The following is a 17,015-nucleotide window of genomic DNA, read 5'->3' as shown; positions in this document are numbered from 1 at the left end:
GATGCCCTTGCTAACCATACAACAACAACACGTCACTACTTCCGAGCTACTTCATCTTTGAAGCAGACATGTAAATCCTGAAAATGACTTCTCACAACAATCATATCAACGACGGATATGCCTGTACTTGAAGTCGTCCTCCCCACCATTGCTAAATCATTTTCCTTTAACCATTGTAATTTTTGAGTCTGCGGTTGGTGGGTACAGCAAGCCTTTGAGCCATGTACGGATCCTTGAATGGCGAACGCTGGGTTCTCCGGCGGCAACAGTCCTCGAGAAGCTTGGTAAGAAGAATTCAACTAACCTACACGTAAAATGAACCCAGCCGACGCCATCGAACAACCCCTTTGATATAACGAGCGACGGAAATCTCCCATAGAAAATCTGCTAATGTTGAATATGCTACACCAATAGTAAACATATTGCGATCGTCATTGGTGGCAAACATTGATAGTTTCAATGATGTGTCTTGACCACTAGTAACTCCTACATGATTGTAATCTTTTTTCCCCTCTCTCAGCTCTCATCTATGGTAAGATCATCTTGACCCATGAATTTTGCGATTTGGCTGGTTCATAAGTTTGGTTTTGGTATCCTGGGCTCAAAGCCAGAGGTAATTTGCACCTGCAAGGCCTAACATTACCCGGTGAGATTAGCCGCACGCGCCTTTGACGCGGTAATTCAGTTGGTAATTGTGGAGATTCGCCTTCCTCATTTTTTCATTTTCACCACACCGGTGATAAATTGGAACCAACCACATCGATCGTTGAAGTGAATAGACTTCTTCAATTCCAGTAGTGCAAATATAGATTTGTTTGTTTACTTGCATGGTACAATATCACAAGTCTATACCAAACCCTTCCTCTCAAGCCAAATTTGAATCAAAAAATGTCGACACACGCCCTTGAAAAGACTTTGTTACATCTTTAATTCACTCTCTACGTGAACGGTTACATTTTGTCTTCAGAACTCTCGATTAATAAATTGACTATATACACCGGTAAAGTAACAATTTTATTCATGCTAACCATTGTATTATATTGTTACAGCTTTCATTTTTCAATTTGATATAACCATTCAAATTCCCAATGGCATTTTAGACCAATTCTCGACCAGGACGAGAAAATTGGGCGATCAGTGCTGGTTTCCAACCTCGCCAGTAGGATTCAAGAAATCCCCATTGGCTCTGCGTTTCTTTTCTTGAACTGGTTGTTTTCTCTGTGGTAATAAAGATAGTCTGCGCAATACTAGGCGTTCCATGCTCATCTATGACGAACAACATCCAGAACCCGGGAATGAGAATACCAGGATCGGCTGGAGCTTTTGCCAAATATTGGTTTCCGTGGAAAGAAGCCTTTTCCAAAGGCAGTGGTACGCGGCGCTGGTCAGTGTTGACTGTGTGAGTTGCACTACCGATGCGAATCAAGGAGGCCGAACGGATTGCAACACTTGTGGTCAATTCCAGCGTATCGCCTATGTTCATTTGATCTGGGACTCGTGTGGTGATCTTTGGACGAGAGCGCAGTTTCCCATCGTCTGTCAAGAGATAAGGCGGTGTAAATATCTGGCCGTCATAGTGATTGGCAGAGCAGTTACCGCACAGGCCACCACCTGCATTCAAAACCCTTCCATCAGGTAACAAAATTGATAGTGTGTGGTAAACACGAACGACATTATTTCCCGATAGTTCGGTAAAAGTGTTGGTTACCGGGTCATACAGCTCAGGTACAAACTGTACGTTTTCTTCATTGAAAGCAACGCCAAATGTCTGACCACCAGCAATGAAAACTGTTCCATCGGGCAGAACGACGGATGTGTGGAAAACTCGCTCTGAATGCATCATACCATTAGTTCCAGCCGGTTTAACATCTGGATATTCTCCTGGTCCATTCAGAGTAATGACATGAGCATTACTGGTGGCCCAAGATTTGTCATAGTCAGGAGACCCCCCGATGGTAAGAATCTTTCCTGCCACTGCATCAAACATTACTGCATTACCAGACATTGAATCTTCATCATCTAAACGATTCCCAGCTGCTTCAACACTGCCATTTCCGTCTGTAAAGTACCAATTCATAGCTCGGCTAGGACCGGCTTGAAAAACACTTCCATTCTGCCATCCAAAGAGCCAGCCGTGGTTGTCCGCTCTCCATGGACCTTCCATATCATCAGTCAACATTTCTTTAACAGTGGCATTAGGAAGCATAGACCAGTTTCCGACGATGGGGTCGTAAACTTCTCCGTTTTTTGCAATATTCGAGCCTCCAGCCCAAGAGCCACCAATAACAAAGACACGTCCATCAGAGAGAGTCGTGGATGCTTGATACCCACGACGTAATCTCATTGGAGGTGCCTTGACCCATTGATCGGAGGAGGAATCATATAGACTAGTCTCCGAGGCATCATTGCCGCCAGTGACAACCATCATGCCGGTACCATCGATTGAAATTCCGGGGCAGAACATATCATGCGCAGTATTGGTAACGATTCGCTTTGAGACTACATTTGTTGACGGGCTCCAACGAGTCATTGCCGTCTGACCACCAGGTGTAGAATGAAACGTATCCGAAGCCCATGATGACCACAAAACAATATTGCCAGACGCCTCTTGAGCCCCGGCAACTGGAACGACTGGAAAATCAAGGGTCGGACCCCAGAGACCTAGTTTGGGATCTCGAGGAAGGAGGTATTGTGTCGCATAGATATTGAGCTCGGAAATACCTATCCAGGATGAGATATCTGCCTCGGCGCTTACATTGAGCTTCACGTACCGAGCGGATGTAGGCTCGAATGCGGATAGTCGCTGCCTGTTTGTGTTTGGCCACATTCCATACGCAATGGGCTCTTCCCAGTTTTCCTTGTCGTTACTGACGTATATTTCATGTTGAGTAATGAGGCCGTCATCTCCAGTATCAATAGGAGGAAGGACGACAAGCCCACTGACAGAGTAGTCCTTCTCCAAGTCTATTATGATGCTGTGTCCGTTGGAGCTCAAGTCACTACGCCAGGAAGTTTTGTTACTTCCATCAATCGCATTTTGACACGGATATTTTGTATCAGAACTGCTGCATTCCAACTTCCACCCTTCGCGAGAAATTCGGATCCCTTGATAGGGACGTGATTCATCCGTGAATGTCGGTTCCCATGAGGGCTCGTCGACTGGTCCATAGCCAGAGATACGCTCTGAATTTATCGCCTCTGTCATGAAGTTACTGACAGCATGAACTCCGCCCAAGGAAGCTCCAAGGAGCAGTTCACTCCACTGTAGCTTCATTTTCGGTACTGAAATAATGTCAAGAAAAGGGGTATAATACTGCGAACAGTTCGTAGTTGTTGAGCATACATGAGGTAGAGAATGTGTATATAAGTAGTCAGATAGTGATTTGCTTAGCTTCCATTGTGACTTCTCGTTTAGGATTTGGACTCTCAAGGCTCACGATTAATGTTCCGAGTGATCTTCGCTACGTGGGTGAAGAGGAGGTCAATGGTCTAACTGAGCTTCAAACTTCCAGTGTTATGATGCAATCAACATGTCATCGAAGTGGGTCCCTCGCATGCGAATACAAAGTTTAATAGCTTTTACTGACCTGTGTTGACAAGATGTACAGTCAATTCAACCTCTGTTGGTCAACACAACGCTCCGACTTATTCGGGAAGTTGATCGGTTCATACCAGGATAATTTCAGCTTGCAGATTACCAGGCTTAGTTGATTTTCTTCTTCTGCTTCAGAGATGAGTTATGCCGAAATATTCATTGGCAGATTCTCTGTAATTTAACGGCTTTATGATGACCATAGCAAGGAATCTTTTAAGGATGAACAGATCACGTCGAAGATCTGTGGGTCCGGCAAGGTAAATTTGGATTCCGACTAGCCTGTTCCCCACAACTCAGCTGTATCGTATGCCGTCTTTTCAGATGAATGAAGTTAGTGTGGTGGAGCTTCGCGTTGACCGTTCCGTAACTACCGGTATTCATCGTCTGAAGTTTTATCAAAGAGCACTCGAAAGATGCGTGCTAATTTCTCACGCTGTAGTAATTCTTTAGCAATCGAGTATTTACCAATTTCATATTTGCAATGCATTCGATTCAATCTTAGAGCCATTGTTCACACCTCACGATATTATGATGCCGTACAAATTCACCTGACTTAATAGGGGGAATTAGGAACAGAAGCACAGATTGAGGAGAAAAACTATTTACATTCACAAATCATCCAATGATACACTCTCAATTATCTTACCTTCGTTTGAACGAGAGACCCATTTCTCAGAAGGGGCTAGGTTTCAGCTGAGTCAATTGAGTTTATTCAGCAGACTTCACACGGGTTGAGGGGATCAAAGACAGATACGCTGTATCAATACGGGTTGACATTCTTTTGGCCATTATCGCTACCCCACTTCAAGATTGGAAATTGAAATTGCTGATCTTTCAGCCGCAGTATCACGTAAGGACACAAGAATCATATTTTTCGTGGGGATGGCGCGCTTGTCATTGTCACCAACGCACAGACATTTGATGATGTGATGCTCGATACCGACGGAACTTCTTTGTCCGTATCGAGTAATCCGATGATGTTTGGTGAAGATTTATGGAATTACAAGAATATGCACTCCAAAGATCGACTATCGTCCCGGGAGAACTATCACATTATACCTCGCCCATCACATATATCCATATTTCAGCTTCAAAAAAGGATGAATAGCTTGGTTCGAGATTGGATCTTCATGAGTAGTCCGGTTTATAGTGATCTCACGCGTATCCTTTCGTAGTTGTCTATTTGATGTAACGTTGGATGAATCGATCTATGCCAATCATAAAATTCTGTTGAAGAAAATTGCTACAAGATCATCAAGCAGCTCTTCCAAAGTGATCCACACACCACAATCATCCATTACTGAGCTCATGGGCAGTGGTTATATCCCAATGGTTATATCCCAAGCGAATGCGGATCTAAGAATAGTACATCTTGTGCTCTAATTTTCTATTTAACTCTGTTGATATCCTCGAACAAGAGCTTCATCCATCGCAGCATGCCATACTTCCTTTACATCTGTAATATTTGAAGCATTTTTAATCCAGACGCTCCAACTTGAGCTTTTTTGCTACTATCAACCATGAGTTGGATAGCTAGGAAGTCTAATATCCAGGGTGATATCTGGTAAGCTTTTGTATCCACATGCTTTCAAGATATTTACTTACCACCTCCATTTTCGTTTAGGCCCGGCTTGCCAAAAAGATTTCAAACATTCATGTTCTTTAAGATCAAGAAAGCAGATGACTTCAAAAAGCGGCTTAGAACTTTCGTCAAAGATGGCGGAATTACTAGCGCCAAGGATGCATGTGATATGAAGAACAAAATTCTTGCAGCAAAGTTTCAAGCACAACAGTCAGGTCGACCAGCCAAGATTCAGCCACTACCCGGTGTTAATATTGCTTTTGCCTCAACAGGTTTAGCCGCTGTGAGTCTCAAGCATGCCCTCAAGAACGTGAAATGGTGTCTAACGAATCTCTAGCTTGGGAAATTCACTTTTAATGAGGGTGCTGTGAAGAAGGATAGAGAATTGTCCAAGATCTTTAAAAAGAACCAACTCAGAGGTGGCTTGTTTGGAAAAGGCATGTACGATGACCTTGTAAACGAGGGCTGGGATGATCCTCAAGAGATTCGACAGCAGTACAAGCCATCTCCAAATCGCTTGATTGATGGAGTTTTTCTAGTCACAGCCAGTGAGGAGGATACTTTGACTTCCCAGGTAAACAGGATCAAAGAGCATTTCCTCAAGGAACATGGAAGCGGTGATGGCGATACATACTTGATTAGTCAAGACCCAGCACTCGAGTTCAGCTTTACCAGGCAAGGACGAACCCGCCCAGAAAAAGGCAAAGAGCAGTGAGTATTCTGTACACCTACAACAGACGCTTGGAAGTTCTAACGTATCTAATCATTAGTTTCGGCTTCGAGGATGGAATCAGTCAGCCCTTGATAGAAGGCTTAGATGAGGTGACACCCAAGGATAAAGAGCCCAAGTCCGTAAAATCAGGGTAAGATTCTCTTGTTATCAATTGATCTCGATCATCTCAACTGACTCAAGATTGTTTCATTTCTTAGATTGATTTTTGCAAGGCACGAGGGTGATGATATGAAGCAGCCAGATTGGGCGGAAGATGGGAGCTTCCTCGTTTTTCGGGATCTCCAACAGCTTGTCCCTGAATTTGATAAGTGGGTTACTGTGCTTCGTTTTATATTCTCGTGAACTAATCTCATACATCATCAGATGGTTAGAAGATAACAAACACAATGCACCGGATGCCGCAAACTCTGAAGATCCCAAGGAGAAGCTTGCTGCATACCTGATGGGTCGATGGAAAAATGGTATGTTTTTGAGTCTTAACATACCAAAATGTAACTCAATGCTGACTCGTTCATTAGGAACACCTGTGGATGAGAGTCCTCACGATGCCAAAGATGAAAAACTTTTCAAATCGAACAATTTTGACTTCCATCCCGTTCAAGAACACGCCAAATGTCCTTTTGCAGCGCACATCCGGAAAATGCGACCTCGTGGAGACTTGGATCACGACCACGCCGTCATCATACGCCGGGGCATTTCTTATGGAGGCGAAGTCACACCCGAAGAGAAAGCTGCACAGAAATCCGATGATGAGAAAGAACGTGGGCTTCTTTTTGTGTGTTACCAAAGCGACATTCGAAATGGTTTCAATTTCTTGACTACTCGCTGGGCAAGCAATCACCACTTCCCAGACCGCAAGGACAAATTCGTTGGTGAGCATGGTCCAGGAATCGATGCTATTGTAGGCCAGCGACTCGATCACCATCCACCTCGCTCCATCGGTCTTCCAGATGGTAAAGATCCTACAGAAGCACGTGTTCAACTAGATAGATGGGTGGTTCAAAGGGGCGGTGAATATTTCTTTTCGCCGGGAATTCAAGCACTCGAGGGATATTTGACGGATCCTTCTGATTATCCGCCTGCACTTATGGCTCCATGAATGAATCCGGATGGGGTTTCCATGGTGTAATTCTGAGCGATTTGCATTTCTAGATAATGTGTTTACACGGCATGGCGTCTTTTGGTAAATTGAAGGAAATATGAGCAATTTGTCGTCAAGTCTTAATTCAACATATTAATATGTCTTTCGTTTGGAATGTGATTTATTTTGGGTAGTCGATCAATAAGATTTAAACATTAAATTTTACCTACATGAATTTTGTAACATCTTTACCTTTTACTAATTATTATATGGCAAGTGTGCGTTGAGCTTGGAAGTGACCCCGGGGTTGATTGTCCAAGCTGCCCAGCTGATCAAAACGCTGCAAGGATTGGTGCCAGACGTGCAACAAAAATTCACGAAACCACGGGATTATCACTTATTAAAATGTGAGTGGTTGCATTTCATCGTGGACAGCTGCCAATGTTTGTAGCGATGACGTAAATATTGCGATTCATTCTTTGAATTTTGATATGCAATATCATGTGCTCAGTATAGCAGTAACTGATATTAGGTAAATGTACTCCGCAAGACTATGATTCCGTGCTTCAGTATGAACGACATCAGGTCACCTCTAGATGATGGTTGCGCCGCAAAACTCCAGTAGCAATAACAAATGTAACTAAATTTTTGCTTCGATCTCAAGGTTAATATAACAATCACATTCCCATCTTGAAATAAAATGCTGTCTCGAAGAAAGTGTGCAGATGGATTTATATTGTCGTTAGACATTGATAAATTCGGTAATTATAGGCAACCCCTTCATCACCAGCACCATTGCGCAAAAATGCCCCACCACTTCCGGGCTTAGAGTAATAAGCTGAACACAAACTATTGTGAATAACGTCGATCATCAACCATCATCAACCACACATTCGGTGAAATACGAAGTGCCCAGAGTACAAGAAATCCCCTTACTCATAGCCCTACCTGCTACCACTGTCACCTAAGAACTGGTACAGTCATACCGAACGCCACCATCAGCCAAGATATATCCGTATCACCAAATGGTCGAATCAATTCATCGCGTGCCTGACATTTCATCAATGTCCCCTGACCTCATCACACCTCATATTACATCAGCCTCCCTCATAGTTTCATGGCTGCACAGATTCAGGGTGCTGGGCGCAGCGCTAATTTTAACGTTATGCCCCAGAAACTAAAGACAATTTCGTCAAGTAGGAAGCGGGTGATCATCAGCCTCAAGGCGTAAATAAGAATGACGGGGCACAATAAGGCAGAGCTGTGGGTTAAATACCAGCCCTATACTGCTTTCATGGGTTCCTTTATTTTTTGATCTATTTTTCTCATATTCACTCGCATTTTCCTTGTGGATTCGAACGTTTCTGCTATCTGTCATTTCGATGATATTTTGCTCATTAAAAATTCAAGCGATAGCAACAACCAAGCGCGTAGCATCACATTGATAACGACAAAGAGAATCAAACTAGAGCTAAACCCACTAACGCCATGATGACGATCTCCCGTCGAAGCACAACGTCCCTCCAAGTCCAAGCTCGCAACAGCAACCACTTCCCCGAAACCGAATCAAGCCTTCCAAATCTCCCTCGCGCATCCACGAACTCACTCATCGACAACCTTCTCTCGTATCTTGGGCCACGTAATCCATTTCCCAAAGCAGTAACCAAGGACGATACAGTTTGGTTATTGGATAATACGGCATATAGAAACCACGTAACCGGGAAATGGGAAGCAGAATTTGTAGCTGCAGTATGGGAGACGGAAAGTGCAAGACATGTACCAGAAATCATTGGGGATATCGTGGGAAGAATTGGGGGTGACGGGGATAGAGGGGAAGATGAAATTGTGGAAGAAAGATTGAGACCATTCTTGATGGATGTACGAGCTGGAAGGGTTGTCAATATTGCGTCTTCAGGTCATCAAGGGGTCGCAAATTTAAAACTTGGACCGTGTGGTCGAAATGGTATTAGCAGTGATATCCGGACATTGCGGGATGGCAAAGACGGCGAAATCGTGAAATGGAATGCAAAAGTGCCTCTAGAAGTTGAAGGAATATTGCAAATGAAAACAGTCTATGCCGAACCTGAAGGATGGGCAGTCATTTCTGGTGAGTTTGAGAATTCCAGATCAACTCAATATCCTGGACGATGAGGGGATCCCAAAGGGCCTCTAATAACTTTGTACAGATATTGACGACTCAATAAAAATAACCCAAACAAGTTCTCCAATTGACATTTTACGCTCTACCTTCTTATCTGAACCGATGCCCGTGGAAGGAATGCCAGAACTATACAAACACATACAGTCCATCATTACACCTAAACACGCATCTGTAGCTCCTTGGTTCTATCTATCTGCCTCGCCCTACACTCTCTACTCATTTCTCAGCGAATTCCGTCGGGCATATTATCCTCAAGGAACTATGATACTGAGGGATGCCAACTTCTTGAGTTTATCTGGATTGTTAGAGACATTGACAGAGGGCACACAAGAGTACAAGATCAATGAGATGGAAAAGATTCATAAATGGTTGCCGAAGAGGAAGATGATTTTTGTGGGCGATAGCACGCAGAGTGACCCAGAGGCTTATGGGGAGATGTGAGTTCTCGTTTGACTAACTTTCGATGTCCCTTCTCGTCCAATCATGAAATTTAGTTTCCTCGCAAATTGGTCTTTCACCTTGCTAACGAACCACTAAGATGTCGCAAAAACCCAGGCTGGGTCAAATTAGTACTCATACGCAAAGTAACGGACATAGCCTCCATCGGTATTGTCCAGAAAAACGAGCCCGAACGATTTGAGAAAGCGTTTGACGGTGTATCAAAGGATGTCTGGAGAGTGTTCGAGAGTCCAGAGGAGTGCTATAAAATAGTGGATGAACTGATAAAAGCTACACCTACCTGATAGTCTGCGGATGTCTAAATTTATCCTTACTGGAACCTAAGTTTTCGGCATTATCAATTGGTTATGAAAAAGGTTTGCAATACTTGAGTCTCGGGAAATTTGGTTATCAGCATGGGAACACACAAAGCCTGGTGGGCGGATATGCCTTGAATTAGGACCGAAGGAATCGCGGCAAATGATTAGCAGGAATATATGTTGTACATGAAGGTTTTACGAGCGGATAAGGTTATCTTATTTTACTTACGCAATAACAGGATTTTTGAAACAATTTTTTCATATTTTGTACCACAATCATTCAATGTTTGATCTGGGATGTTGTTGGTGAAGTGGTTCTGATCCGGGGTTTGCATCCTATCCAGATGGGCAGCCGCCCGGCAAAATCATCGGACCGCCTAGAACATCCGCTTTTGGAGGCTCAGCATTTCGATGGTGTTTGACCTCGGTAAGAATCTATGTGGCATCTCTGATCTTGGTATAATCCTAACTTGGGATTACAAGGTGTAATCAAAACTTTGAAGGTTAAACGCTCAACTTGTTGGATTTTGGAGGGGGTAGAGGGGTTGGAGGGTTAGAGGGTGATTCAATACCCTGTAGCGTGTGGCATAGCCTAATTTGACCAGCAGAATCCCACTACAGTGCTGGCATTTACCTCCCTGTCATCCAACAGCCCTAGAGACTTAAATTGTGATGAATGAAGTTTACATCTTTGCTTCCCTTCAGTTGTTCATGGCTTGTTCGATCATTCTCTACTTTCCTTCGTTTACTTACCTTGAAAATAAAGAGTCAAAGGTCGAAATTTGCTTTATTCATCACATTCAAGCCATTATTGTCAATCAAATTATATGTCGAAAAGGTGGTTTCGAGTATCTATCTATACATACGATTTGAATAATTGTGTGTGCCGCTTTCTTTTCTAGAGTGTGTCAGGGCAGGAACTACACAAGTCAAATTTATTGTTTCTTTTCTTTGCAAGACAACCTGTCTTGTTGTTTTATTACATTCACTTAAACAACAAATCATTAAAATCCCATCATAATCCATTACGTTTATCCATACAACAAAGATGGCATCCTTAACCCAAACCTTGTCCGAGTCAGATGAACATTCTATTCTCTCACTCATCCCACCCTTTTCATCTTTACATGCCACACGAACTCCAGAACGATCTCTTCTGCCTGAAAGTCAAAACACTTTCCTCAAATTTTCCCATCTTCCTGACCATATTCGCAGCATAATCTGGCGTCACGCTTTCCTCGAAACTCAAACCCCTCGCGTAATCGAAGTTCGTGCCGAAATCGTAGAAAGTCTGCACTGGAACTTAGACTGCGAAAAAACGATCTTCCCTGAGCCAACAGGATCCTCTGTTCTGAGATGGACCGAAGTTAATCCGCGAAGTCAATGCACGATCGAAATGGTATCCCGTGAAAGCAGAGACGTCGTGGAAAGCGTCTGGGATTACTGTCTTCACGACAAGCACCCGAAGGATCTTAACTTCATCGAAGAGTACATAGGAGACGATGGGATGGAGGATCCAATATACGTGGACAGGAAAGTTGTTGAGGAAAGGTTGGGTGCCAATTTCAGAAGAGGAATTAAGTTCTTGAGAGATCAAGACAAAATATACTTTAAGACGGACTATGGAACCATGAGAGCTTTGCAGAATATGAGGTCCAGTATGGTTAGCCTTGAAAGAGTGAGGAAAGTCGCCATCGACATATTTTGTATTGGGCATTATTTGTTGAGCAAACAACTCTTTGAGGGCTGGTATGAGAAGAATGATTGTGTCGAAATAGAACATGTGCAGGAGAAGCCATTGCTTGCTGGAATAGAGGAGCTGACGATAGTTGTGGGAGATATTCCACCACAAAGCAAATCGTTTTCGGAAACTCAGAGCATTATGTCTCAGATTGAGGAGGAAGAACAAATAGTTACTAAGGATGATCCCACCACCACCCATAAGACATTGTCAAAAGATATGGCCTTGGTCATAGAGCATTTGGCGAAATATGAAATGCTGAGATACGGAAATGTTAAGGTTGACTTGGTCAGGAAACACCAGCAGGCAGCGATCACTGGAGAATAGAGACCGAGAAAGATGGCATGATGAACAGTCATCCGACAGATGCGTTGAAAAGGGCTGGAAAGACGGCTCAAAACATCACGAGATAATGTGTTGACATCCTAGAGAAACGGTGTAGCCACAGCTAGGTAGCGATTGTTATTATATCAAAGCGTATCAATGAATGAAAAAAGATAGTTAATTTAACAATTGGTTGCTACCGTTGAAAAATGAAAAATATGTGTACTTCAATGCAACAATTAGATGGTAAACAAAGGAGAACTCTACGCTTTAATGGAATTGAACGATGAAAGAGATGTAAGTAATCAGTAACTTGCAGAGATTTGATGAGGGGCAGATTGGAAAGTCTACAGACATTTTATTACTTTATTGCCCTCGGATGTCAGATATCAATACAGAGATGTCCCATCTTCTGTGAATGCTACTCACAACTCTCATACTACTCACGATACTTTGAGCACCACCAAACAATGCAAAAGAGGGCGTTTGATAACCAAAAGTACGCTCGGAGTTTGAAAAGTATTTTGATTGTAAAACTTGTCTCGAGACATTGAAAAGACACACAGAATCTTTGTCGGAGGATAAGATCAGGTGAACCAGTGGCGGGGACGGTCAATATAGGATTACGCCACTTTTGCCACAATAAGGTTACATCAGCCACAACTGCATCGCCAAAAATCGAAATCACTGGATCTGAGATTCTTCTTTTCATCAACGGCATCCACCAAATGAATTCTGGTACATTTACTTGCGAGTAATCAACTGCCCATTGTGCTATAATCATGTCAGAGAAATATAACAATAGGACTGCACAACCACCTTTGGTTGATCAATTTCTACAGATCGGAAAGGCAGCTTTTGATCCAGAGGTTCCGGAAACCACAAGAATTCAGTCGCAACATGAATTTAACAACTTGATTGAAAGGTAGAAGGTCTTCAATCTTTCTCAACGGAAGTTCTAATTATTCAATAGTAATTCTACTTTGAAACTTATGCCCGTTTTAAATCTTCTTGTTCAACCAGAACGAGTACAAACTTGGTTACGAGTGCCTTTAATTCAAACTTTAGCCCGTCTTCCCCTGAGACCACGCGGCGTACAAGACACCATTGAATTTGTCTTCTCAATTCATCCGAGCAATGCTAGTATGAAGGCATCGGATTCTGTTGGTAGTCGTTCCGTGAATATTTCTCATGAAGCCATGAGCTCGGCATCAAGACTCTTATCTTCACCCCCACAGGGAATGTCAGCAGAGGAATGGTTCAGTGGTATTGCTCCTCAATTATTTGATCTTCTCGATGGGAAAGGAGAGAGAGAAATGGATAAAGCTGCTTCCTACATAATTGGATTTGGTATATTAGGTCGAAAGCTTTATGGGGCCCCAGGTAAGGTGAATGACTTGTTTGTCTCAACGTATGCTAAATGGTTCAGGTGCACCGGGATGGAAATCTCTGGTCGAGCCAATTATTGGATCAATTGACCCAGCCCTTATTCCTCCACCCACAAAAGAAAAATCACAAGTTGAAGAGATAGTAGTACTTGGAATGCCAGAAGTTCTTGTCACAGCGGAGGATCTCAGGAAAAGTCTACGAAGATTGCTTACTATAGTAACATCACATCCCCACCCATCACTGACGAAACGACTTCTTAATCCAATTCTCTTGCCACTGTGGGCTTTATTTTGCGTCGAAAACAAAGACAATGGTACGGAATCTAGTGCTTGTGCAGGAAAGCTGTTGAAGATTCTGCTACAGCTTTTAGCGTCAACGACGTCTAAACCTAGTGAAGGCGCACTTTCCAAGATCTCTAATGATATCCTGTTTCAAGGAAGATCAGAGCCTGGTAAGACGAGTTGGATATACCGTTCATCAAAGGACGGTAAGGACATTCAGATTGAGAAAATTTCAGAAACTAACAAGATGAATCAACAACAACTTGATATCGGCCAAATCAATACAGCAGTAGAAAAGTTTATTGTCCTGTTGAATGAGTTTCCCGACTCTGACTCACAGGTGCCTCAAATGTTCTTAATGCTATGTCAGAAATGGCTCTCACAAGCAAGGACTTCCACAACTCCGTCTATTTTAATTCAATCTTCATTGATCAGTGGCGGAGAAGATGCAAAGCTAAAGCTCATCGAAGCAAAGTTGTTACAAGAAATGATTAACGTGATGCCAGAGAAGCTCGTTCGAGATTCTAAGCAGATAGTGGAATTGATTGATGGGGTGCTGACCGACGCAATTGGCGGCGAAGATTTAGATTCCGAAGATCAGGAGGGAATTGTCTCTATTGCTTTAAGTTTATTAAACATTATTCTTACATCGCCAAACTTTAGGCCAACCCCTATAATAGAGCCTTTCCTAGAAAGAATCGAATCTTCTCTCCGAATTTATGGGCGCCGAACAGTTACAGAAGTAACCCAAACCGCACAAAATCTTCTCGTCATTCTACAGTTTCGCCATGCACTTAATGAGCCAAGCGAGTCACTATCCGAAAATATTCCTAGTCGGGCAGTAGAAGACCGAAAGATCTATAATCTTGCTATGTCATATCTAACCTCTGTTGAATCTCCTCCTCCAGTAAGAGTTCAGGGAATTGAGTTGATCCAGAGTCTTATTAGCGCCCGTAGTTCAATCTTGGACATACCTGCGCTTCTCATTCTCTTCGCATCACTACTTCAAGATTCTGAAGAATACGTTTATCTTCGTGCCATCAGGTGCTTCATCGACCTTTCCAAGATTCACCCTAGGGCTGTATTAAAAGATCTTATCGAACGTTATGCAGATGGCAATGAGGATTATGATCTCGACGCCCGTTTGAGACTTGGGGAAGCCTTACTCCAAGTCATTCAATCCTCGCCGACAAACTTTACAGGTGGTATTGCACAAACCGTCAGTGAAGGCCTGCTTTCAATTGCTGGCCGGAGAGGCCATCGACCTAAAAGCGAGGCTGAACAAATCAAACGCGATAAACTTAAGAAACAGAAGACAGCTGAAGCAGAAGAGGCATGGGATGGCCCAGTGCCACAATTGGACGAAATTCTCGAACCGGATGCCAACCATCCCGAATACGAATTACTTTCTCAAATAGTTTCAGGCTGGGAAAGCAAGCGCGGAACGGAAGATATACGGATACGCTCGTCTGCTTTGGCGATTCTCGGTGAGGCCATAGAATGCAATGTATCAGGAATCGGACATAATCCAATCTCTATGTCTGTTGATCTCAGCATTCATATACTCACATTGGAGCCGGAGGTTGAGAAGGGTATTCTTCGTAGATCTGCCATTCTTCTCGTTATGAGTTTTGTACGCGCATTGGACAAGGCAAGATCTGAAGGTAGACAGTTAGGATTTGGATTCGTAGGCCAGAGTCTGGATGACATGACAAGAATATTGAGATATGTTCAGGGTACGGATAATGATGGCCTGGTTAGGCAGCATGCAAAGGATGTCGTCAAGGGGATCGAGTCATGGCAGATGAACTCACTAATCCCGGTTGGAAATTTAGCAGGTGGTGGTGGTATCGAGAATTTGAGTGCCCGCGGGATCGAGAACTTGGCTGGTTTGAATATTACCCCAGTCAGTAGGAATGCAAATGTTACGAAACCGAGAATTGAGGAAATTGAGTAGGCCGGGACCGATATGATATCGGTATTCTACGGCGCACAGAGAAATTGCATTATTGTAATTTACTTGTTGGGACGACAGGATACTTTCAATCTCGCAAAATTCCGTTGTTGAGATAATGGGAGGGCCATCCTGTGGTCCTCACGCCCAGCAGAATTTCCACGCCCCACAGGCCTTTGTTCTTCAAGCGATAAAGTGGATTTGATGGATTTGATTCTTATCACATAGAAATGAGAAAGGGATAGAGAAGAACTTCCCGGGTGCCAATTTCCCTGGGAGCCATTCGATGAATTCATTGTCAGTAGAAGCGTACATACAGTTCGTTGCTGCCCTTCGACTTGCTAAACAACTACCGGTATTACATGTGAGAGTCACTCCGCGGTACATTTGTAAGCTGCTTAAATGTGGGCTTTCCGGATTTTTCCTCTACCTGATTAACTGATTTCTGGATAAATGCTGTTCTTTATGATCAAACGAGTTCCATTCTCGTTCACTTGCATCTCTTTGATGCTATCCTGACCAAATCTACAATCCAGCCTTGCCAAGAAATTAGTTTTCATATCATTGGTTGGCCGCCGGGCGCGGACACATAACCTAATTCGCAATAGTGGCTGTTAGAATGTAGCCCCACGCGGTCCCCAAGCTGCCATTACCGTGTTCTGTAGAAGCGAAAGAAGTAAGTGGATTCACATGCTACTCTCGGCTTGTTATCTTGCTCCGATAAATCTCATTCCTATGGAAGGTTCGGAAATATTACGCCCCGCGAATTAGGTCGCGTGGTGTTGGTTGTGTTGTTTTTTTCTTGCAGCTGCAGATTCTATCCCCGAAGTCTTCCCCAGATTTCTCCACAACACCGTTGCTGTGGGACATACGGCAGTTGTTCAGTTCGTGTTAAAATACCTGGTATTTGGTCCTAGAAAAAGTTCTGAAAGTGTGCTCGATTGCCAATGTAGGACAGATAGATGAACGGCACGATCCGGTACCTGAGCCAAATAAAGATATCAGCCACAAGGCACAATAATTGATTTCGTAACTTCAATTGGTCACAGCTGCCAATCAACACCGCTTTTTAATTTCTTAATTGATCGACTCCATAAGGTATCCATAGAGTTACACCGAATCAATTTAACCCCATCCTTCAAAAAAGATCCATTTGCGCCAAACATGGTCATGAGAACAGTTTTCCTCAACGAATCTACGTCGATCCCTTACCCTTTGGTTGCATCGAAGCCTAATTGGTATGTGCCATGAAATCCTACACCTTGCGTTACCCCGAGTGCTGTTCTTCGTAAGTACTTCCTTGGTGTGACAGCTTGCTTACTGCCGATCATCGTCGGAGATGGTTCCTGATTGACATTGTCCCGTTCGTACCGCACCAATCCAAACTCATCTGTGCCTGTACACGAGTAGAATGAT

The 17,015-nt window shown here is 43.3% G+C and overlaps 5 protein-coding genes across 5 annotated transcripts; 4 read left to right on the top strand and 1 right to left on the bottom strand.

Moving 5' to 3' along the window:
• Positions 1-1,096: 1,096 nt before the first annotated feature.
• EAF02_001284 (uncharacterized protein) lies at positions 1,097-3,274 on the bottom strand (the record flags this gene model as incomplete). The annotated part of the gene is made up of 1 exon (XM_038897332.1): positions 1,097-3,274. The coding sequence occupies one exon, from the start codon at positions 3,272-3,274 to the stop codon at positions 1,097-1,099; it is 2,178 nt and encodes a 725-aa protein (XP_038762307.1).
• Positions 3,275-5,115: 1,841 nt separating this feature from the next.
• Positions 5,116-7,009, top strand: EAF02_001283 (uncharacterized protein; the record flags this gene model as incomplete). Its single annotated transcript, XM_038897331.1, has 7 exons — positions 5,116-5,159; positions 5,220-5,460; positions 5,515-5,888; positions 5,948-6,040; positions 6,108-6,218; positions 6,274-6,371; positions 6,429-7,009. The coding sequence occupies 7 exons, from the start codon at positions 5,116-5,118 to the stop codon at positions 7,007-7,009; spliced, it is 1,542 nt and encodes a 513-aa protein (XP_038762306.1).
• Positions 7,010-8,479: 1,470 nt separating this feature from the next.
• EAF02_001282 (uncharacterized protein) lies at positions 8,480-9,895 on the top strand (the record flags this gene model as incomplete). Its single annotated transcript, XM_038897330.1, has 3 exons — positions 8,480-9,098; positions 9,178-9,589; positions 9,691-9,895. 3 exons carry the CDS (start codon positions 8,480-8,482, stop codon positions 9,893-9,895), a joined length of 1,236 nt encoding a protein of 411 aa, XP_038762305.1.
• Positions 9,896-10,958: 1,063 nt separating this feature from the next.
• On the top strand, positions 10,959-11,978 carry EAF02_001281 (uncharacterized protein; the record flags this gene model as incomplete). Its single annotated transcript, XM_038897329.1, has 1 exon — positions 10,959-11,978. The coding sequence occupies one exon, from the start codon at positions 10,959-10,961 to the stop codon at positions 11,976-11,978; it is 1,020 nt and encodes a 339-aa protein (XP_038762304.1).
• Positions 11,979-12,757: 779 nt separating this feature from the next.
• Positions 12,758-15,602, top strand: EAF02_001280 (uncharacterized protein; the record flags this gene model as incomplete). Its single annotated transcript, XM_038897328.1, has 3 exons — positions 12,758-12,900; positions 12,949-13,358; positions 13,405-15,602. 3 exons carry the CDS (start codon positions 12,758-12,760, stop codon positions 15,600-15,602), a joined length of 2,751 nt encoding a protein of 916 aa, XP_038762303.1.
• Between the last annotated feature and the right edge of the window lie 1,413 nt (positions 15,603-17,015).

The sequence above is a fragment of the Botrytis sinoallii genome (genome assembly GCF_014898435.1).
Source record: "Botrytis sinoallii strain Bc 23 chromosome Unknown BSIN_002, whole genome shotgun sequence".
Classification (NCBI taxonomy): domain Eukaryota; kingdom Fungi; phylum Ascomycota; class Leotiomycetes; order Helotiales; family Sclerotiniaceae; genus Botrytis; species Botrytis sinoallii.
This window is presented reverse-complemented; position numbering and strand designations above follow the sequence as displayed.